Raw genomic sequence first — 24369 nt, forward strand, 5'->3', positions numbered from 1 at the left:
AAAACTGCAGGCATGGTAAAGGAAAAGAAAACAGCACAAGTAAGTTAGCTCAAGTCTGGGATTAACTGTCTGAGGTCTTAAAATAAAGGTTTCAGATTAACTACTTGGAGGCATAAGGGCTAGCAGTGCGAGTGAGAATGGCAAACTGAGGCCATTTCATTGTCAGAAACATGACATTTATTGCCCTGACACCTGTATCATAAAATTAAGCTTGCTTTAGAACTTATTCCATTTGAAATCCATGCTAAACAGTCAAGTGTGCCTTGAGAGGTCATGCTAAGGACAAGAGTTATTTTCAAGGAGTTTTTTCCCTTCAAGAGTTAGAAAAATAAGCTACCATTTTACGTGTTATTCATAAGTGAGACTGTGATAAACTATTTGTATCCACAGCTTCTCTCACAGAAAAGACAAAAATAAAATCAAGCCTCTTCTCTTTCAAATGAATTTGGCAATTAGCATTTATTTTAGAAGTATTTTTGGGTATAGCAATGAAGCATATGATACTACTACAGCTGAGACATCAGTATAATAATATAGACACGTTTATTCAAAATAACATATCAGGCCTGTGGGGCAGAGCTCAAAAATACCTAAAATAGCATTTACGTGGTCACTGGATGCTGATGGAGCTTGTGATGAACCCTGTGACTATGTTGGTGTTTACACTGATCAAAAAATACTACTTGGACTGATATTTTGATTTCCACGTTGTCAGCATCTGTCCATAGCTGGCTTCCTTTAAAATAGCCTCTACACCTTCCCTAAGGGCCCGGTGTAATTCTCCTTTTTCAGAACTGTGCAAGTGTTCCAAAATGAAAATTAAAATGAGTCTTCATGTCTGCTTCAGAGAAAACACAAATAAAAAGGTGGACTGGCATTATGTCTTCTTCAATAGCTTCTGTCAGCTAGAAAGTGTTTCCTTGAGAAGTCATGCTAGTTGGAGGAAAATAATGAAATCACAAAATGCTTCTAAACCAAGAAAATTGTTAATTATTAAGGGAAGTAAAAAATAATTCAGAAGCGAGCCTGTGACAAATGCAAGTCATTTAAATATTTGCTTTTTTCATTTTTGTCAGCAGTTTATGCTTGTAATTAAGACATTACTGCTCTCAAAGAAACGCCCTAGCATTATTTGTTTAGCATGGTACAATGGGTCTATAATTTTAAATATCAATAATAATTTCCTAACATTTTTGAAAGTAACTGTAATTCTGAACATAATTTTATAGAGAAAAAAGTAACTACATCAATACAAAGTTGTCTTCAGTTTAAAATTTAAAAACACAAAAAGATAACATGCAAATGTAAATCTGATATCCAACTCTTTATTTAGAGTTGACTTTAATATGTTAATTAAAACACATTTCACCATCTACTTATAAAATTAAGCACTATTTTGTTTGATGTTGGTAGAAATGGGAAATTTGGAGTGATATCTATTGGTACAGCTGCTTGCAGTCTTTATACAGTGCCAGATGTGAGATTCATGTATCTGCATTTTCTGCTCTCCTGTGACTCACAAGTGATCAAACATGCAAAAGCATAATGAGAGGATGACTGGACAAGATTATAATGCAGGGAATTGTTCAAGACATTCATAAATTGCTGCATAACCACACACACAGAGAAGCAAAATTTATTCTAATGTCACAGATAAGCAAAACCATGTATATCAACAATGAATTAAAATAAGAGCAGATCAATTAGAAAATGTCTTTGACATAACTTATGGTCTTTTGATGGATACAATGCTAAAAGACACAGAAAATTAGGTGTGAGTGTTATATCAAATCTAGGGGTGACAAACCAGTAATGTAAAATTAAATGTAAGTTTCCACAGATTTGTTTTTATTAAATTATCTTCAGATAGATGAGCTCTGCTATGAAATACAGATGCTAGAAGGAGTAATTGTGTATTTAAATGTAGCTGAATTGCTAAACAAGTGTGTTGGTAAAAGCTGCTGAAGCATCAGCCATATTTTGCTTTTTCTGTTGCCAGAGCCAATCTGCGAATGTTTGCTATGCAGCCAGCTGCTGCCTCCTGCAGAGTGTCATCTGTAGAGCCCACCATGGCCAGCAGGAGCTAGCAAAAACACAGAGGGGAAAAAACAAATCAGTCTGCTTCTATTTCAAAATTGTTCAAATCTTATCTAGAACAATTGCATGAATTAACCCACGCATCTGATAAATAAAATACTTACAGTCACATTACCAATGCTGCATTATACATATGTATGCATCTACTACATGTATACTTTTGTATACATATATCTATTGACATCCACATAGAAGTGCAATGCATTATATTTTATCATATTTGTATCTGTCAATTGATACTTTCCTGTCTGATTTTCTGGTTATTGCACTATGTCTCTCTATTGGTTGTGACTGGTATTTTTGTTATTGCAAGGAAAAATTGCACCTGCTTTTATGTGAGTCATGTAAGTCACAATTTTTCCCTCAAAGTATACCAGTAAAATTGTACATGCTCAATATTTTTAATAAACAAAGACATGCTTCTTTTTTCTTGTTTTTTTTTTCCTGGTCTTGATCATGAAGCTGGATTCATGCGATGGACCCTTGTGTCCCATTGACTGCAGTAGGTTCTTTGTCACAGCAAACTACTCATGTTAAATATCGAGGGATACAGACCTGGGCATATCAGTCTTAAACATTTGCATGTAAAAGTGAAAAACAAAAGCTCAAGAAAGGCACCAAACTTTAGTATTTGATTCAGCTTTTCAATTATATGTAGTAGATCCTTTACTCTGGAAGTCATTCAAATTTTTCAGTGGAAATTCCCTGGGAGTAAGGTACTGTTCAACATGAGTACGACACAAGACAGGCCTTGGTGATAAAACATTTTTACATATCAGAAAACCATTAATAATGGGTTTGGATCTCACTGCAGTGTGTTGCAAGTCAATGATGCAACTGCAAATGCAATAGAGCTGGAAAGGAGAAGAGACTTGCTTAGTTTAAATCAGCTTCACACAACCCCCAGATTTCTGAAAATTTGCCAAGTTTAATGTGCAGTCAGGTATTTTGAAGCTCAGACAGCTCTAATTAAAACCTGTATTTTCAGTCTGCAATACTTAGGAATCTGTATGCACCCAAACAATGTTGGGTTAAACCACAGAGAAATCTGTTATCACTCAACTCTGGTGCATATTTTTCATACAGCTAAAATATTACACAAAATTATGAACTGCTAAATATAAAAGCATAAATTGAATGCAGACATCAAATTCATATGCTACCTTTTCCTAACCTTCCAGCAGTCGTGAGGCATGGGCCACAGCTGCACACATATGGCATTTACTTAGAGAGATCAAAGCATTTTGTACTTGAGGAAGTATTTGTGTTAGCCAAATGTACAAAACAAGCATCTTTCAAGTCACCTTTCACCCTTTGACCCCTACATGCAACACGTAAGACTGCCTGTGATAGGCTTGAATTATGTCAGAAACAGCATTATGTCAATTAAGCATCAATGATATTTCTTTCTAGAAATCCTTCTTAACATTTCCATTACTGTAATCAGATACCTAGGTCCAAGTAGCTGAGTCAAACCCTCAAAATATGAACTCTTTTGAAAGGATAGGCCAGAGTTAAAATGACATGAGAAGAAATGATATGAGAAAGGTTTATGTTTCCATATTTTATTTGTTTGCAAAACCTGGGCCAGGGTCAGCAACCAGAGAAGTCAGTGGAAGGTTCACCACTGACTTCAAGTGTACATAAGACTGTGGAGACCACAGGTCTACCTGTAATGATAAAGCAGCTCTACAAAGCACAAAGACCAGAATGCAAGCTTATCAAATGCTTGACTTCTATTTTTTTCTTCAGAAATACTGCTGGATGAAGATCTTTCTTCTTTACCATTTGTCAAGAGCTGATCTCTCATCAGCTTAAATTACCAAGTGATTCTCCGGGTGCCTCACAACTTTCTTGTGCAACTAACAGAAGAAAACTGCTATAGATCCTTCAAATCCCTGACTCAAACCCAAAAATATGTATGCACATGCTGTTCATATGGTGGTTTTGGTAAAGCTCTAGGTTTTAAATTTGGGGGCAATGAAACCATATGCCTTATGTGATTATTCATTGCATCCTCACAGATCTAATGCAAGGCTTTTTCAGTGTAGTGAATGTGGAACTCTAACATCCATAATAATTTCAGATAAGATTTGTATCCATGTGCAAGAGCAGATGTTCATCAAAAATAATGTTTTGGAGATACATTATCTAGTAGGAATGTAGGAAAAAACAAAAATTGACCTTTGCCTTTATTATGACTACACATTAGGTAGGACTCAATTCAAGGTTAATTATCCCTTATTTTAGCCATCACTTCTTTCTAGGCTCAAAAGACATGGGAGAGTAGGTATTTTTCTGTCACTTTCCACAGAGAACTCAATAGTAAGCAATGTCAATAGCTGTAGGGGAGGGTCTGTGCTCTTTATTGCAGGCACATTTTGGAAAATCAGGGTGAGGCATCAAAGAACAGAATCCTGCATGAAACTGCTACAAAGGACCCAAACAGATGCCTAAAGAACTAGGGGTGCATATGCAACCAGTGCAAACACCAATTTTTACAGAGGTATCACATACTGATTTTTTCCTTCTGTGTTCAGGGGATCACAGATCAGTTTCTCTCTAATTTGCTGCTCTTCTAAATCACTTGCCAGTGGTAACATCTGCAAGAACTGCCACGTCATACAAAACCCAGTACTACACTGTGTCTCAGGATTTTCACAGTAAGACTTCAAAGGACTGTTCTTGGAAACACTGCTCAGCACAGTAGCTGCCTCTAAGGACTGTGGATATACAGCAACATTTGTCAGTTAACCTACTCCTTTTGTACTAACAAAAAGACAGCTGAAGAGAAGATTATCAAAAACGCAAAATATTTCAATAGAAGTAGGTAATTCTGTATTTAGGAATCCAACTCTGAAGATTTTGATATAAATCCTGCCTTTAATGAAATAAAAATTTATTCTTTTTTGAATAAACCAAGACATTATTAATTCTTTCACCTCCTGATTATCACTCCTTGACCCTTTCATGGGTTCAATTCCATTTACTGGCAATTTGGGTCATTCAATTCAGGTATGGAAATGCATTCATTCAGCATATACAAGCTACACCCACGTATTAGGTATATTTGACAAGTCCAAGAAATCTTTTTCCTTTTTCCTTTTCTTTTATTCCAATGTACTAGTGCAATATGACATGCCATTTTTCTTGATATAATACCCTTGAACTTCATGTATCCCTTTCCTTTACTGTTCAGGTATTGTTTTCTGACACATGTAAACGTTAACAGATGTGAGAAGCAGTAAAAAAAGCCTGTGGTACAAATGCTTCTTTCTGGCACATAAAAGGCACTTTCCATAGACAGGGAAAGCATTTGCAGCACCATGTAGCCTTCATTTTCTGTTGGCAGGTATCTATATTATAAGGCTAGAGTCCAATATTTTTGCACAGTTTGCACGTCATACCAGTAAATAAGCACAAATACAAGCTGTTTGGAGAATGTACAGGGCATATGTAGCATTTCTGTATGCCAAAAGTAATGCACAGCCAAATCATTTAAATATTCAGAACAATTAAGGTTTTGCTATTACTACCCCAGAATTGTGATATATATATTATGACAACACCATCACAGAGTAATTCAGAATGCAGGGGCTCTCAGGAGGTCTCTAGCCTAGTGTCATGCTCAAAGTAGAGTCAGACACAAGGTTCAGCAAGGTTGCCCAGAGTTTTTATGTCTGATCTTGAAAAACTTCAAGAATAGAGACTGCACAACATCTTTAGCAACCTATTGCAATGTTTGACTGACCTGGCGGAGAAAAAGATTTTCCCTGTGCTCAGTTACTCTTGATTTAGTTTATGCTCACTGTTTCTCCTCCTCTTGCCAGCCTTGCTGTGAAAAGCCTAGCTCCATCTTTTTGATGACTGAACTCTCTGTAGGAACTTCAAGGCCGCTCATGAGTCCACTCAAAGCTCTCTCTTCTCTGGGCTGAAAAAGCCCAGTTTCTGTAGTTTCTCCTCACAGAGCAGTGCTTCAGGTTCTGACCATCCTGGTGGTCCTCTGTTGAACCTATTATGGTTTATCCATATCTTCCTGACATCAAAGGGCCAAAGCTGGGTGCAGAATTCTGTGATCTAATGAGTACTAACAGGAACAATCACTTCCCTCAACCTACTGGCTGTGCTCCTGCTGTAAGTCCAGAGTTCTGACTTCTTTGCTGTCTAATGTTCTGCTTGTTGTCTATAAAATCTCCATACCCTTTTCAGTAAAACTGCTCCTCAGCATGTCGATTTCTAGCCTGTATCACTGCAAAAAGTCATGTTTTTCTAGAATTTTGCACTTCTATGAAAGAAGTTGCCAAAGAGCATTTAAAAGCAGAAAAAGCAGAGGTAAGTATTGTACCAACAAACCCTAAATCTGAAAAAATCCCAGATGGTCTCCATGTACTGGCTACAATAACTTAGAATTAGTCTCCTTCAGCCACAGCTGCTGCAGTGTCCAGGCTCAGAGGGGGAAGCAGGAAGCACAGGGTGTCATGTTTGCAGGAAGTATAGAGGTTTGCATGGAATAATTTAAATAAGGGGTTACTCATGTGATGTGCCCACAAGTTTTCTAAAACAATGGGAAGTGTAGAACAAGGTCATTGGAAAGAGGCTCCCCTGCTCACACAAAACAGATAAAAGATCAGCCTATTCAATACCCCAGAGTCCTGTGAACGTGAAAGAAAATTATGAATAAAGAATAACTATATAAAAAAATACTTAATGCCCTTTTTGTCCTGGCTTCTTTAGGTTTTCTGCCCTGTAAAACAAATCTTATTTAAATTTTTCTAATCAGAAGGAAATATGGACAAACTCCTTCAACAAGATTAATATCTACACTAGGAAGCTAGTCAGAGTTCACATAGAGCTTAAAATTCCTGGAACTAAAGACATACACTTCAGTACAACATCTTGTAGATTGATATAGCATTTCCAGTTGGTGGTAGGACTTGCTTTTTTTTTTTTAAATTCAGATTTAGTATCTGGCTCCTTTTACATGCAACATTTCCTGAAGGATGCTAAATTTCTAGCACTGTGATTTTCTAATTGTGTAACACTTCTTTTTCAAAAAAAGACATTTTTCACATGTTTTTTATAAATCTAACCTAAAAGAAAAAAAAAACCCTTTAAATAAAAGCATATGGTAGAAGCTTATCCAAGAAAGTATCAGTTTAGATCCAGCCAGCATTTTCTAACTTTCAACACCATAGTGCACACTGGAAAATATTAAAGCACCTAGTTTGAGTGTTACGTTACACATATTCCTATGAAAATACTTCTCATAAAATTAAATTATAAATAATAAAACATACTCCACAATTAAAGCATAATGAAGGTTAAGCTAAGTCACTGTTTCTAAACTAAAATTTGGGTCAATTTCCTGATTTTCCTTTTCAGCTGAATGAAAGGATGAGACAACATGTACCACATCCAGATTCTTAAGAAGATGCTCATGTAAGTTCTGGGGTGTTTTGTTTGTTTGTTTGCTTGCTTGTTTTTTTTCAGGTGGCACTGTAGTCCCATGCACCAGGGAACACTCTGAGATAGCTGTACAAAATCCATTACCAAGAAATTCCAGTGAAGGCAAAAAATGGGCAAGGCTGACACTCACTGTGCTGATTCCCCCTTGCACAGGGTCTCTGCTCCCTGGGACCAAAGTCAGAGCAACCCCTGGTGCAGCCTACTTCACTCATTCTGGACATAAAGAGATGAAACTCTGAGATGAAATTCTGGGAAGATTACACATTGCTTCTTTTCCTTTCTTGTCCTATTTCTGTCCTTTTCTCTCTTCCATGAAACACATCATTCTGGCAGCCACAGGAAAAGGGCAACTTTTTGGAATCACTCAATAATGATTGGGGGTATCAGGAGGTCCAAAGGATGCAGCTTGGGCTAAGGTACACTGGAACACAGTGGTAGCCAGCAGGCTGCCAGGAGCTGTCTCCTCTTTCTCATCTTTCCCATCCTCCCTCAGAAGGAGTGCAGGAGCTGCAAAACCTGTGCACTTCCTGCAAAGAGGTGCAGGGCTTCAGGTTAGGATGAGAACAAACTTGACTGTAGTTTTTTGTGCACTTAAACGATCTCATCTATTTCAGGACTTAAGCTAGGTGATTTGTCCTTGACAAGTCATTTTTCTTATGTGACTGCCTGGGACAAAATGACAATTGGCAAGATGAAGCCCAGGAAATGAGGGGAAAAGAAGAGTGGGGCTTGATAGTCTCAGTGAAGTATTCTGAACATATGATTACTGGGACTTTACCATGAGATGTTTAATGTTTTGTTTTCAAAGAGCTACAACTGGTTTTACATCATGATAGATTTGAAGTTTAAAATCCTTCTGGGTACAGCTTCATTTTTCCATTTTTCCTACCTGCTGTCTGTCCATTTTTTGTCTATTTTGTTCAGTTCCCTCCTTTGTTACAACTAAACTGAAAGGCATCTGGGACAAGGGCCACATTTCTTCAACATCTGAATGGGAACAGAGTCCTTGAGAACAAATCTCTTGACCACACAATAATAACATACAAAATAAAAATATAGTTGTCATGTTTTCCAATAAGGTTAAATGTTGCATTGCATTACTTTGGAGACATACATATAACCTGTATGCCTAAAGGGAATTGTAACATGGTACACACACTTGCAAATGTTTATATAGCTACAAAATATTAATAGACTCTACAGCTCTCTCTTCACCTCATTTGTTTTACTGTCTTTTTCTTATACAGTTATTTAGAGAAGGATGCTCTCCTTCTCTGCAAAGACACAAGAAATGGGCAGAGAGCTGTGAATATCAATAACAAGGAGAAAATCAACAAAATGTCAAATGGTGAAATGTAGAGTAGTTTAAAAACTGCAAATTTGCAGACCACTTTTAAATACTCCTAGTTTAAAGGTTTTCCCATCTCTATTTGCTACCTACAGGATTTCAGAGGAATACTGACAACTATTTCAGGTGTAAATCTAACTATTTATAAAATACCATGCAAAGGTGAAGTAGCTAAATAAAACTTGTAATCAAAATTATTTCTAATCTTTATTTAAAGGTACAATTATACGGAACTAAATGGAGACATTAATGGCAGACACCTTGAATCTACATTCAGCTGTAAGATGTTTGGTGCAATATTAAGAAAAAATTCAATCATCATGAACATTCCAATGCACAAAAAGTCTTATGGGATATGAAATTCATCCCATAAAAAACAATAGGCAGATCTGATAATCCCAAAGTGATGAAGCCCAGGGTCACACAGCATATTTTTATTTGAACCACTTTCTGTAATTTATTTTTATTTCATTGTACTTTTCAAAAGAAGATTAACATATTAAAGGCTTTTGGTGGTAGAGAGAGAATAAAGAACTTTTTTGTCATTTCAATAGTGACATTTCAAAATTTTGTTTTTCATTTCAATGGAAATTAATGTTATTAAGATTAAATTATGAGCCTGCTTACTTACTATATGGAATGGACATTCAAAACTGCAAACTTATGCAATGGATGTCCTTTTCCTTTCATAATTTACTTTGGTTCAGTAACATGTTGGGGACTATCCTTCCTTTATATCACTGCAAGCCTAATCAATCTTTCTTTTTTGTATTTCCTGCTCATTTTCTATACTTACCTGCTTTTTCCCTCTTTGCTTTCCTTTTTATTTTGCAGGAGCATGACTTTTACCTTTCCTTTCCTTCTCAAACATTATTGAGGAGGTAGTATAGGAAATTGAGAAAGAATCAGTTTTGTTTCAAATTTTTTAATATAACTATGGATATGAATACTACAGTTTTGTCTATCTCTAGCAATCATATGAAGATTATATGAAAGTTAATCAGGGGCAGTTGCAAATAAACTATCAGCAGCAAGTTAGAGGAAAAAAGAAAGAGGTTTAAGCTGTCCATTAACCCTGACATTCTGAAGGGTTCTGCCTGATTTCTCTGCAATGCCCTGCAAACATGATGTGGTTTTTTTTTCCCTTTGGCTTGTCTGATATTCCTGAACTGCACTCCAACTATTCTGTCTTTGAAGACAACACTGGACTGCAGTAAAGGGACACTACAGTTTCCAGAATTTTGACAAATTTTGCAATGTTTCTCTCAAGTGCATCTTATCCTGAGAATAGGGGTCTGAGAACATAATGTGACTGTACCAGTATTTTAAAAGTATGTTAGAGCTACTGGTATGCATGAACTGACTTCAAACTCTCTTCTGTATTCAATTGCAAGTACTGATTTTGATCCTTAAAGTTAATATAGCTTTAGGTCTAATGCTCCAAGGGTTGGTCTCTCCTCCTACATATGATCACTATAATCAAAATCAGCAAGGTGCTTTTGCTAGTAAACCTTACATATCAAAGCCTGGGGATAAAAGCAGGAGGTTCTCCCTGTGAATTTTTACATTAGCACTTATTTGAAATAAGTAGCCAGCGTATTTTAAAGCTGGTTGTTTTTTTTTTTTGTGGCACACAAGAATGTTCTATAGTCTTATGTTTTAAGATGTGGGGGTGGCAACAGTGCATACATTTACATAAACTGGAAGATGAGTGGTACTGTTGAACATACAATCTGATTTTAGACTAGTAAATGTACTAGAAAATGTTCAATTAGAATACAGGGTAAATAAATGTATAGACGGTATGAGGAACAGGCTCACAGATCAGCTCTAATCACACAACTATGAAACTGAATGTGATGAAGCAAGAAAAGATCTGGGGCTGTTCATGGGCAAGGGTACACATATAGTCCACATGTTTATTCATATTAGTAAGTCTATATATATGATATCAGAAATAAAATGTATGATACCATTTATTTCTGAAGATTCTCAAACCACTTTTCTTGTTATTAGAGAAAACCAAATTATTTTATACTAAGGATTCATCTTCCTAATATAAACATAAATGTCTTTATGAAAAGTTTAGTCAGTTGTCATAAAATATATTTACAAGTGCTGGAAATTTGTGAGCTTTTAAAAAGTCTTTGTTGTGGAAAATTGTTACCATGTATACTTATTGTGAAAGATAAATGCTTTGGTTTTTTGGTGATTGAAACAAAGGGAGTTGCTTGACTTAGCACTCCAATCAGGCCATATTCAACCAAAGTATTTGCGATTTGCAAACAGTTCTTTAGAGGGGAGTTAGATATTTTTTCAAAAATAAGCACTCAAGGACTATGGCCACAAAGTGCTTGAACGGCTGCTGGCTTTTGGAAGCTTTGTGAGATCAGAGACTTTTAAAAATACTGTGTTGCATACAGACAAGCAAGCAGTAATACCTGTGTGATTTTTGAATGTCAGAAATACAAGAGACCTTGATCTGCTTCCTTCCCTCTCTCAAGTTGTAACCATGAAGTAGGGAATGACAAATTAATTAATAAAAGTTAAATTTAAAACTTTTCTCTGATTAAAATAAAAGCCTCTTCCTCATTTTTAAAAATTAACTTCTCGACTTCAATTCTAAGCTTTAGGTTTTAGAAATGTTTTTGGCTTATTCATTTGCTTGAGTTTTTTTAGTTCTAGAAAAATAAAGTTATAGTTGTGCTTGGGCAAGTGGAGGTTGTACCACATGCACAAAAGCTCTGCTAAAGCTGGTTAAAGCATGTGGGGGAAGATGTGAAAATTAATTTTCTAAAACCATGCAACTCTGTGCTTTAACACAGGAAAAAAAAAAACCCATGAGAACCTTCTACCTGAATGCTAGTGCAAAAGGTAGAAAAAAGAATCACAATTTAAACCTAGTGTGGTGGTTACTTTGTCTCTCAGGTAGGAGGAAATGGTTGGAGCTAACCAGTTACCCAAGCCATTATTTCACAACACTACTGCAAGCACAAGAACATTACTGACCACATTCTTGGGTATTCTTGGGTGAGTATGTTGGAGGCATTCTGCTCTTAATAAAAACAGTATGTAAAAGATGATTTAAGAGAAAGTACTACTCCCACACAGAGAATGTACTCTCTACTTCATCAGCTCCCCACTCAAACAGGCTACTTTTTAATTTAAACAGTGCATCACGGACTTGATTCATGATGACAATTAAGGAATTCAACATCCTTCTCTGAACAGAAGTATCTTTATGCAGAATATTGTAAATTTTGTGAAAGAGTGGTACCTCAAAATACAATTCCTTCGTATGCATTTCTGATGCAGAAGAATTAAACAGACTATCAGTTTCTCCCCCCATACTCCAGGATGTCAGCAAAAATTTAAGGATAAATAACACCTACATATAACTGCAAATTTTATGAAGCTTCTTGGATTAAGAGACCAAGAGCACAAAGATTAACAGAAACAGCCTGATCAATCAGAAGCAAAGTCAGGGCTGCATGGTGTCTCTAACTGTATCTTACATTGAATATTTTTCTGTCCAAATTGTTTGCAAGGACTTTATTGCCTCATTCAAAAATGTGGGTATCTTTTCAGTTCTAACCAGTAGTTACTGGCAGTCCCTCTGCAACTGCTGCACATGCAATGTGCAAAACTGTTCAGTGTAGTAAATCCATGAAAGAGGAAAACTTTGCACTGAGCTGTGATGTATTTGCAAAGGAGATTTGCCCTCTATGGTTCTGCACTGTGATCTGCAGTTTGCATTTGACTCTGTCTGCACTCATCATGGAGAACTGTATTGTCACCAGTTTGTGACCTCACCAGTTACCACCCATTGCCCATTATCATTTATGAAATACTAAATGACAAGATTCTCTGGCTCTAAAACTTCATCCTAATTGGTACACTTTGATTCCTGAGTTTTAAACAGTCATTTATCCTCTCTAGGATTCTGCCTTCTCATCACATACCATTTTAACTTCTTTAACAGTTTTTGGTGAAGAGTGTTGCTCGATGCTTTCTTAAAATCCAAGCATGGTCAATTCCACCTTTTGAAACAGCAATAGGATTATTGCACACCGATGGAGTAATTGATGGAAAGACAAAATGCCTCGAGAAGCAAAAGACTAATAAAATATTCTCTTTACCATGAATGATCAGCAAATCCAGTGCCAAGCATGACGGACCTTTTTTCGATATATACACACACCCTTAGTTTACAATGCCTCTGGAGTTCAGCAATTATGTCTCTCTGGAATTCTGAGAAGGAGCTAATCCGATCTCATGAGTGTTGTGTTTGTGCAGATTGCACAGATACAATGTAAGAGATACAAAGAGCAAATAAACCTGGCAAATAAACCCGACCACATACCTGTGGTCAGGGTAGACAGTAGACAACAATTGGTGAAGGATAGGACCTTCAGTGGGGCAATTTTGATTTTAGGTGTTCTAAAGACCTTCTTGATATTTTAAACTTTTCTCTATTTCCACAAAGCCCTAATTACGTATCTAATCCTAGTATTTGAAACTGTCATACCTGTACACAGTATGGAAGCACCTTTATGAGTCGCTGCTTTCTCAATTCTATGTCATTGAAAAGTTTTTTTTATTTATATCTATACCTTCAACACAAATGCAATGAATAGACTAGAATCAGCCTAAAGGCACCTTCTATCTAGCTTTACAGTTTACCTAAATCCAAAGGTAACATGTAATTTGTATTGTATCAGACTATTTTGGTAATTAGAAAGTGTCACTGGCTAATATTCTCTCACTTTAATATTGTATTTTTTCTTCAAAGCTTCCAGAGACCAAGAATTATCCTAAACTATGGCAAGAAATTCTGCACTGATTAGCAGCTGATAAATACAGCCAATAATTACCCTTGGAGATAAAAGCAAAATTAATTAAAATAAAATTTTCAATAAAATGAAATCATATGAACTTTCACTTATAGTCCAGGAGATGATACATTTTAGCTTTCACATGCAATTGATTGTAAAATGAGCATAATTGCATCAGCAATTCATATCCTGTCCCTGCCCTCACTCAAGCCAGGACAGAATTCTCATTGGGCTCGTGCTGCCTGGTAGCCTCGTCAGGTCTTTAGATTTGATGCCAAAGTACAGAACACTGACCAGGAAAATTAACACTAGAGCCCATCCCAAAACCCACACACTGCAAATGGGCTTCTCCTTAGCATCTTTACCTGGAAAGTGATATCAGGAAGTTGTGCCCTATCACTTAAAAGATACCAGAGAGCACTCTTTGCAATGGCAGCATAAGGGAGATTACAATGTAGGGCTTGGAGCCAAAAACTGAGTGATTGATTCTTCAGGAAGAACTTTGTTCTTGGTATTTCTTATGTTCAGATTCTTTGAATAGCTCCTCACATAGAAGGAAACTATTTTTGATCAGCTGAATGTCAAAAATAATTACCTGGCATTCTGTCCTTACACGTAAAACCCAATATCTCTTAATTAAGGATACTAATTTTATACCTGACAGTTCAGCTAAGATCCTATTCCATAAACATAAAAATACTTTAATTCTCTTCTTTCTTATTATTGCCAAATTAGAAAGAAATGATTCACACAGTCACAAGGATAAGACTGGTGCAGGGAGCTAAACAATTGCAAGAAGCTGCTCTGTGTGTTTCTGTGGTTTGGAAATAGTGCCAAGTCAGAAGGAAAAGACATTCTCTGCATTTTCTAAAGCAAGATAAATACAGAAAAGAAATATAGATGAAAGATGGAACTGCTATCTGCAGATTCTGCCAGATTCTTTGGCTTTTTGGCACACCTATTGAAGCTGGCAGACTTAGCCAGTAGCAATCTTTTCCATTAAAAGGAGCAGCATATATTTTGATTTAACATACTTTGTTTGTGCATTTTTAAGCTTCAAAAATGTCTATTTAAATTTTTTTTAATGATTCCTTCTGCACAGTTGGCTGCACTTGCCCTTATTTGAAATGGCTCATTTATCACTAAAAGAGCTGCAGGGCACAGCTACTGTTAAACAGCTCCAACAAATGTACAGCTTAGTGGGACAAGCTTCTTTTTATAAGACTAAAAGATGTTTAAAATGTGCCAAGAGGAGCTTTATGCCAGCCTCTAGGTTTGTTATCCAAATGTTACAAAATTAGAGATCTCCTGAAGCACAGAGTTTGGGCAAAAATAAGCTGATCTCCCTCAGGCTGCTGTTTTTTCCCATCCACAATCAGCCAGATTTTAACAGAACACTTGCTACATATCATAAACTTCAGTAATGTGAAATTTTGAAAAAAGTAATCTAACCTCTAAGGCTTAATCTATACTAAAGCCAAACTTCATTACCTTTGCCAATGGTGCAAAAGGAAAATGTTTTACATAAAAGTACCCTTACTTTATGAATGGTGACATTTTGCTTATTATGAAGGTAGAACAGCTACTGGCTCCTGCTTCCTGGAGCTGAAACTGTAAGCAAAATGTTTAAAGCAACCTGGCACTTGCTAACACAATGGAAACTGGTGTAACACTGTCAATCTACATTAATCCTTCTGAAAGGGAATAAGACATGCTAGTATGTGACTTAGTTCATGGAATTTCTTATATCCAAAATTTAAGTGTGACGTGATCAATACATTTGTGGGTGAAGGGATTTGGCATATTTTCTGTAGAAAACAGACATGCAGAAATTTTGGAATCCAGTGCCTTCTTTCTTGATGTCCAAGAACTGTAACAACTGTTATAAAAAGCAACAGGCATCAGATTGGAGCATGTGCCAGACGTGCTGTATCTCCAGCCTGAACTGTGGAGCCTGAACAGAGCAAACCATCAGAGTTACAGTTACAAAAGATGTTCTTCTAAACTTAAAATTACAACACAAATATGTAAATTGCAAATACATACTATTATAACCCAAAAGTACTATTGAATAGATATTACATGAAATATTTTGGATTAATTTATAAAGATATATTAAACCTTGCTTTATAATGTAAAACTCCACATTGTGCATTTAATGTTCTCACCAAAGGCCACCACAAGAAAACAATCAAACCTGTTGCTGAATACTCCTAAAGAAATGGGTTGCCAGTGCTTTTGCGTTCCATTTTCTATACTCCAGATAAATATAATATGTGATAAAAGGTTGGTTTCAGAATGTTTTCAGTAGAAATTACGACTAATTGTCTTCCATGTTTTGTAATTCACCTCTATTTATTTCATAAAGATGGTCTTATGAAAGTCTTTGCACATAAAATGGTTAGCCAAAACTTCTTGTAGGAATTTATGACTTTAGCAAACAGTGACCAGTTTTCTGGAATCTCTGCACAATAAATTACAGAAGTTGTATTTTTTAACACAGTCATTATAAAAAACCTTCCAAATATGAAATCTACATTTGACAATAAATTTCAGAAATTGTGGTTAAACAAACTGGTTTTACATCTTGGAATATTACAAGGGAATAGAAGTGCCTAACCTTTCTGCCACTAAGAACTGAACTCAAAAAGCACAAATTCCTCTTATTAACTCCACATAAGATTCAGAAGATACATCATAGCTGCTATGCCTTTGCCAAATAAACCAAACCAACCAGAAGCCCAAGCTGAACACATCCATCCTCTCTCCACCTCCCCTCCCATGCATCTCTTCAGGCTGTACCCTGATGAAAAGACTAATTAAAAAAAAAAACATTAAAGGTATGATTACATAAATCAAGTCCCATTCTTAGGGCATGTCTTCTTTGCCCACGTTATTGTACTAAGCAGTTGGAACTTATTTTTCAGCATTCCTGGTGATGTTCTTATTAGGTACCACAACTGATATTCCAGAAGACATCCATTTGTAATGTAAGAAAACAGAGCACTTCCATGGCAAATAAAAGCATAAACCAGACCACAGAGGAAGGCTAAAGATCTGTTCCATACATGAGTATGTTGGATAGACACTTTCAATAATAAAAATGTGAACAAAAACTCTGATAAAAAGTATCAGAATGTGAATGAAAACTCTGATCATCTGCATTTCAGGTACCTTAATCATTAGGTTAATGGATCCTCTAGCCCAAAAATAATTAGTTTTGTATGTACAATGGAACAAAAACAGGAGAAAATTGACCTTTTCATAGTGTAGCACAGAAAACTATCTATAAATGAATTTGGAAAATAAAAGCTGCTCAGAACAATGCAAAGCTGAACAGAGACTAATTTACTTTGACTTCATGTAGCCTTCAGCACAGGCACACACATGGAAAAACCTGCCAACAGCACCAGTTATGGTTCCCATATGGTGTGAGTGCCTTAAAGTCTGGGTGACTGGCTACTCTCCAGTGGTTCTAGATTTTTAGAAAAAGCTTACAGTCAGTATTTGTTATTTACATCACTTAAGATGATTGAGTTGCAGCTATGAATTAGCAGTAAAAAATGTATCCTGGTTTGCTTAAACTATCAAATATGAACATATAAATATTTTACATAATTTTTCTAGCACTCCAGTTCTATCTGTTTCTTCACCTCCACCTCGTGGTGTGTTACATTTAAATTGAAAGTTTCTGGAGTGATCTGTTTCTCATGCAGGTAACACATCACTCCCTAGCAAAGTGAACCTCTTATCTGTGATCAGTGCTTTTAAACATCATCACAGTGTACAGAAAAAAATGCATCAACAGAAAAATTAATAACATCACTATTTCTTAGCCAATTAGTTCAGAATTCAAGCACAAATTTCAAGTCAAAACATCAAAGAATCCTTGTATAAGATACTGGAAATCACCTCAGTGGGAAGATCTCCTTAAATGTTTTAGGATATTTATGTACCATCTGGTTGGGTACCTGCAAAGGTAGAATTTCATTGGCAGCCACAACAGGCATTTTTTAGCTTCACCCTTTACAATCAAAGCCACTGGTCTTCTATTCACAGACCTTTATACAGTTGTGTCTCTATAATTCAAAAGTATTTACCACTTTCTCAGCCAGTAAACTCCTTCCATTTTCTAATGAATCTTATCTCTGCCAATGCTGCAATCCTCTACTGTGGAAAGGCAATATTTTGTTTTAAAGACGTTACAAGAGTCACTGTGCTGGTCTCTGAATATTTGCCTTTCTAAAACAATAAAATGTTTGAACACATTTTATGGCTGGTTTTGAACTGTGAATTATTCTTATAAAAAGGAGAGTTTTGTCATCTGACATTTACAAAGTGTTTTGACAAAAATTAAAGTATGATTTAATCACCTGAAAAAAAAAATTCAACTTATATCAAAAGGTCTGAATTTACTGGTGATTTTTACTCCTGTGCATGAAGGCCAAAATTATAGCATGCAAAGGTTTAACCTGGGGATTCATTTCAAAAAAGACATGAAAACCAAAGTAGAAAATTGGCCAAATATGAACTTTGAGGGCAATACTGTGGTCAAACAGAATAATGAAAATCTCTGATGTTCAAACAGACCTTACACAGAAACAGGGAAGTTATTTTGCCCAATTTAAGTATTCATGCAGATATTACTGGAACACTGAATTTTGTTCTGAAGTATGTTGCAATTCGGTCCAAAAAGGAAGCTCAAAATTAAAAAAATTCAGAACTGACACACAAATATAATTAAATAATTAAAAACATAGAAATTCCGTCAGTGATTACACTTGCCCAGCTAATTAAAAATACAACAATGAGACACACAATTTAATTTTTTTCAATATTAATGTATATGAGAATAGAAGCTAGGTAGGGCTTGTCAGTTTACCAAGCAAAAGTATCATACATGTAGTTGCATAAGATAAAGCTAGACAAACTGTAGGCTACAAATAAGGTGCAAATGTTTTTATGGGGAAGGTATGTAACTACTGGAACAAGTTATGATGCCTCTGGTGGATTTTCCATTGCTGGAATTTTTTAAGTAAAGAGTCAGTGTTTTTCTAAAAGATATACTCTATTCCAAACAGAAAAAAATGAAGCAATGTCTCTGCTTTGCATGAGCAAGGCTAGTCAGACTTGGTCATTAAAATGATCCTTCCAGCATTATAACGTATGGACCTACAACTGTGTAACGTGAGAATAGTGCCCAGTTTACCAGACTATAATCTTATTCTGGCTTTTTAAATACTGGCATATTACCTCTCTTCCAGCCCTGCAACTTCCCCTGTACCACAAGCTTGTTGAAAATCAACATCCAGGAGGATATTAATTTAAATTCAGCTGTCTGAAAGCTAGCTGTTTAGTCTGAGCTAGTCACCTAGGTCGTTCCTACACTCAGTGGAGAAAATTAGGCACTTTCATGAGTCTACTCCTTGCAGATATCTTGGGCATCTATTTTCAGCTAGGATAAGTCTGCAGGTGTCTCTCTCTTTCCACTGCCTACAGAAGGTGTCTTAGTTTAGACTACTTTAAACTCCATACCTAAAAGTGGCCAAAGTTAGATGAAAGGAATCCATCCTTAATACTCCAAAGATCTCTTTCAAAATCCTTGGATTCAAGTTAGTTAGATCCTCTAATTTAAAACATCTGGCATTATTAGATCATACTTAAAGTGTGCTTCAGTTATGGCTGGGCAGATTGAGTTTCATCACCATCATAGCATATAAATTCAATTCATCTGTATTCTTCTAGGAAAAGAAAAATTAATATTTTAAATAGGTCTTTCTTATTGCACTAATATTCAGAATTCTGTCATTTCTATCTAATAATGAAATGGGCTGTATGCTCATGTTTAAAAGTTTTCACTGCCTTGGATGGGATTCACCCCATTGAACATGGATACCTACAGCATAGATGTGCAGATCTGACCTTTGAACCTGCACTGTCATTACAGCCAAAGGAGACCAGAAAATATTGCCAGTAGAAACCAAGGTGCCTTATCTTTGCATAAATTTCCAAATTAAAAGATATGAAACAGTAAAAACATATTTCTCTTCCATGACTATTATAAGAATTGGGATGACTATTTCAGTTTGGCATGTGCACAGTGTAAACATTTAAAGTTAAGATGAATTACTAATTTGATTAATTTTGTTCTTCTACAGCCTGACTTTGGCTGCTTATTTTCTCTTGTTCTTATTTTTTTCATTACTTTAATAATCTCCTCAGAGACTCCTCAGAGTCTCATTAGCCTCATAATAGAAGACTGGCCTCAGCTCTGTAGGTGATGAGGCTATTCAAACCTCCTAGGCCTTCTTTACACAGAAATCACCATCATCATCACCACCATCATCATCCACAAAACCAAACCCTCTATATCACTTACAAAGACAGAAATTAACTTCTGCAACAGCAGAAATTAACTTCCATAAGAGATGCTTTCATCTTCCTTCATTTGTGAAGTAAGAATGACCAGGAACAATCAGTTACATATTTCTCACTTGTATATACTTTGAATTTTTTTTGAATTCTGAAGCATTTTAGAAGGCATATTATGAGCAGTTGCATGAGTGCCTGTCCTATCACACCACCATCCTCACTAACTCACTTCAGAAACAATCCAAATCTTCAGCTAGCCAACATAACCAAGAAAAAAAGTGACCATAGCACAGAGAAGTGTTGTATTATCTTGACATGGTCTGTAGGATAACGATTTAATGCTTTTTAGCATCTTCTGATGACTTTACTTCTTCCTTTAAAACATCATCTTTTCACTGCTAAAGCAACTCCACTTCCTCAGTCTCCCATTTTCTCCTCAATCTTTTTACAATTTGTCTTACAAGGGCATCCCTTATGAGGAACCTGCGCTCTTCACTCACAGTTAGACATCTTTTCCATGAGTGACACTGATTGTTCTAAGGCTTCAGCCGCAGGCAAATATAGGTGGACATCTTTGTTCCACTGCAAGAGCTTCAAGGGAAATGCTCTGCTGTTTCCATGAAGAATGTGGTGCTGGCTTGGTGCTGCTTTCAGTTGCCTGTGAATTTTCCTATTTCTCTTCTGGTGACAGACTCCAAGTATAAAGAATGTTGCCTGATACTCCTGCTTATCTCATCTGAAAACTGACAAACCCTCACTGGATTTCTCTTCCCCCTTGGTTTGTGAATGGCTATCTCCAATCCTGAATTCAAATTGATGTTTGAACTGTTCGTTTCTCTGATGTCTATTTCTCCTGCTGTCTAGTGTCCCACACTGGATCTTTGAAAATTCAAATCTATTTTCCAGCACAGCCACAAATTTTTGAGAAAGGGAAAATATGTTCTAGTGTTTGGTAGAAAGAAAGCATTTATTCATCTGTCACAGGTCATAACCATTGTTCCATTCCTGGTCATAAGAACATTGATCATGGAACTGAACATAAAAGAAAAACTTCATAACTGCCTTTCTAAACTTCCTCCAAAATTCCCATTTGTCTCCTCAGAATTTCACATGGCAGTTGACATACACCAGTGACTTCCCAAGATTTTTATCATATAGACTCACATGAAATGTGAGAAATGAAATGTATTTTGGGTGCAGTTACAAATAGGTGAAAATTTCCAACACTGGTTCTCTCACAACTGTTGTTTTGTGATTCGCAGATAATGTTAGAAGTAGTAGCAAAATGTGAAATGCAACAATCTGATTGAAATTATTTTCTGTTTATAATTTTATTACTGGTTTCCTGGACAAAACCATATATACACACATTGAAAAAGGAATGGTCAGAAAGTTTAATGCTTTGGGAAAGTCTCTGACCAACCGTTAAAGTACTCAGCAACTGTGTCATTCACACAGGCTAAATGTTTCCCTGAAGCATCACACATTCTTTGCATGTGAACACAGCACATGAACATGTGCTGAAGAACACCTGGGATTAGGCATGTATTGCAACCTAGTCACAACTACAGAGGCTGTGACATTAATCCAACTGTGCATGATCACTGAAACACCAGATATCTGGTAAAAAATGAAAAAAATATTAAACAAATCCAAACAAGTTTCCTAGAAAAAATATGATTGATCCTGGAACAACCTGTACATAACACCTCTATATAAATATTCAGTCAATTGTTCACTGGAGAGGCTAGAAGAGTGAAAACATGCAGGCATTCTGTCTTTCCTGTGAAGCACTGAGCAAAGACATCCAATGGCACAGACAGAGTGCTGCAACTACTGATTTGCCTGTGCTGGGCACACCAACTGAACAGGCCAGGGAGGACTCAGCCCAGTACTGACTCCTGCACTGCTGCAATTAAATCTCCATCACTCTCCTTGCCAGCTGGGAATGCCTCTCTAGCCCTTCTGAAAATCCAGTTATTGGTCCTTGATGGCAATTCCAACAGTGCCAGCAAGGGAGTCAAGCTCTTAAGTGCTGGTGGATTGGCCATCTATCCCCTGAGTTGTCATGGTGCATTTATCTGCTTCACGACTGGCTCAGCTCTGGCAACACAGAACAAAAGCACTTGGACTAGCACATCTGGAAATCCAGAATACTGTGAATAATAAAAAACATTAAACACTTGTTATATTTTTCTGTACAACCCTATTTATCTGGAAGTACAAATTAATGCTTTTTATTAGTCCAAATACTTTTAAGTAGGACTGAAAAATAAAATGAGGTTTATTAACTTCAGTGAAGTGGAATTTATTTACCTAGAGTGAGGTGGAATTATTCTAAAAGTGCATATTCAGAATCAGTGTGCTACAACCTACAAAATCTGAAATCTGCATAATAAAATGAAAGAAAACAGATGACAAGAGGTCAGAAAATGGATTGTGCCAGTTGAACAGTGAGAGAAGCAAGATAAATAGTCAACAAGTGCTAATGCTGTAGTACAGCATATATTCCCCTGTGCTGCATAGCCAATATAATGTGACTGTGGTAGGAAGGTGTTACTCTCCAGTGCTGAAAGAGTAGCTTAGATTTGAATAAGTTCAAGTAGTGGCCCTTAAAGTGAATATTTAAGTATTTTTGACCAGTGGATCCTTAAAAGCCAACTACAGATAAATGCACAATAATTCAGGACCATTAACTGTGCCAGAATTGAAACTGCTCACAATGAAGTACACTATCATAAATGCAGGCGTAAAATCAACATTAATAGTAACACTGCTTCATAAATCAATTCTTACAGTAAATACATTTACCTGAACATCAAGTAAAACGAAAGGTCTGCATACAATGAATATTTCAGGGAATTTATTAAAATTGAGAACTCCTACTATCTCCGTCTCTAAAGCCATAATGCTCTTCTTCCCTGTGCCAAAGGAATAGCTCTTCTGCCTTCAACTAGTGAGGCAAAACTTTGCTAAAAAAATCTTTTTGAAAGAAAATTTTCTTCTAGGATAAGATCTTTGCAGAATGTGATTATGCTTAACTCCTAAAATAAGAATTTTATAAGTAAATGCAGAATTCACCAAAACACCTCCAGGTAAACTAAGCCCTTGTATTATTGTCTCTTAATTTGTTCCCAAATCTCTAGGTAACTTACTGCCATACAAGGCAACCATCCATTAAGTTGACTCAACTTCTTCAGCAAATGTCATTTGAGAATGACAAAATGCTAATGTCATGTCACTACCAGCCTAGGTGAGAGTCAAGTACTCTAAAGGTGAATGTCACTTGGAATACTTCCATTCGCAAACCCCACCTAGCTGTAATATTTTTGGTACAAAAATCCCATTTCCTAATTCACTAATTAACCAAACATCTTTAGGATAAAGTTCAGAAAATCTGAGGTACACAGCAGTATTCAAGAACTACTTCAAATTAAAGAGCGATTTTTTTGACCATGCCGAACATCTTCAATAATTTGAACCCCAAAGAAGAACAAGCTTCCACCTCACCTTCACCACTTCGTTTTCGTGCATGATGACACAGTTGTTGGGATCCTCTGAAAGCTGATATAAAGCCAGAGCTGTAGCTCTATGAACTAATGGATCCTTGGCCTTCAAGTAACGTGCTAAAGGAGCCACAGCCTTGGCCTCTCCAAAGGCAACTCCATTGCTGCCCCACATGCAACAGTGGGCAATGGCCTCTGCTAAGTGACGTCTTAACTTGTTATTGTTCTGAAAAAGGTAAACATAACAGAGTCAACACACACAACAAAAAATTCATCAGAAAGCAGAATTGCATTCCCACACATCTTTAAGGCATCCCAATTTAATTGCAGTACAATTAAAATTGGAGAGAGCTGTAAGGCACAGAGCTATTAAACTCCCTTAATATTCTTTTTATAGCAAGTGCTGTGAATTTTTATATTATTTCAAAGGTACTTTTTAGACTGACTGGAAATTAGATAAGATAGCAATAAAATGTAAAATATGGCCCCATCATTATGATTTTTCTGCATGTTCAAATTTATTGTTTTCTCAACCATTTGTGCTTTTTTCATATGGCAGCAGCACCTCTCAAAAGCAATATTTTGCAACAGTAACTATTAAAATGAAAGCTCATCTTCCAAACCAATTTTAGTAGCAGACACAGACTGTTTTGATGTCCAAAATACATCCCACAGAGGAACAATTCTACAGCTCTTCCTTGTAACTGCTGCAAAATCTACTGCTCTTGTCATAACCTCTTAGTTG

General features: G+C 36.3%; 1 protein-coding gene across 1 annotated transcript in view; it reads right to left on the reverse strand.

Annotated features, from left to right (window-relative positions):
* Window positions 1-444: 444 nt before the first annotated feature.
* Window positions 445-24369, reverse strand: part of ODAD2 (outer dynein arm docking complex subunit 2) — a 68195-nt gene continuing 44270 nt past the window's right edge. Inside the window, exons 14-15 of the mRNA XM_063414343.1 lie at window positions 23629-23850; window positions 445-2083 (exon numbers count right to left, since the gene is read on the reverse strand). Coding sequence (XP_063270413.1) covers window positions 1970-2083; window positions 23629-23850 — 336 coding nt within the window. The 3' untranslated portion in view covers window positions 445-1969. The remainder of the gene's footprint in view (window positions 2084-23628; window positions 23851-24369) is intronic.

The sequence above is a fragment of the Prinia subflava genome, chromosome 1 (genome assembly GCF_021018805.1).
Source record: "Prinia subflava isolate CZ2003 ecotype Zambia chromosome 1, Cam_Psub_1.2, whole genome shotgun sequence".
In the NCBI taxonomy this organism is placed as follows: Eukaryota; Metazoa; Chordata; class Aves; order Passeriformes; family Cisticolidae; genus Prinia; species Prinia subflava.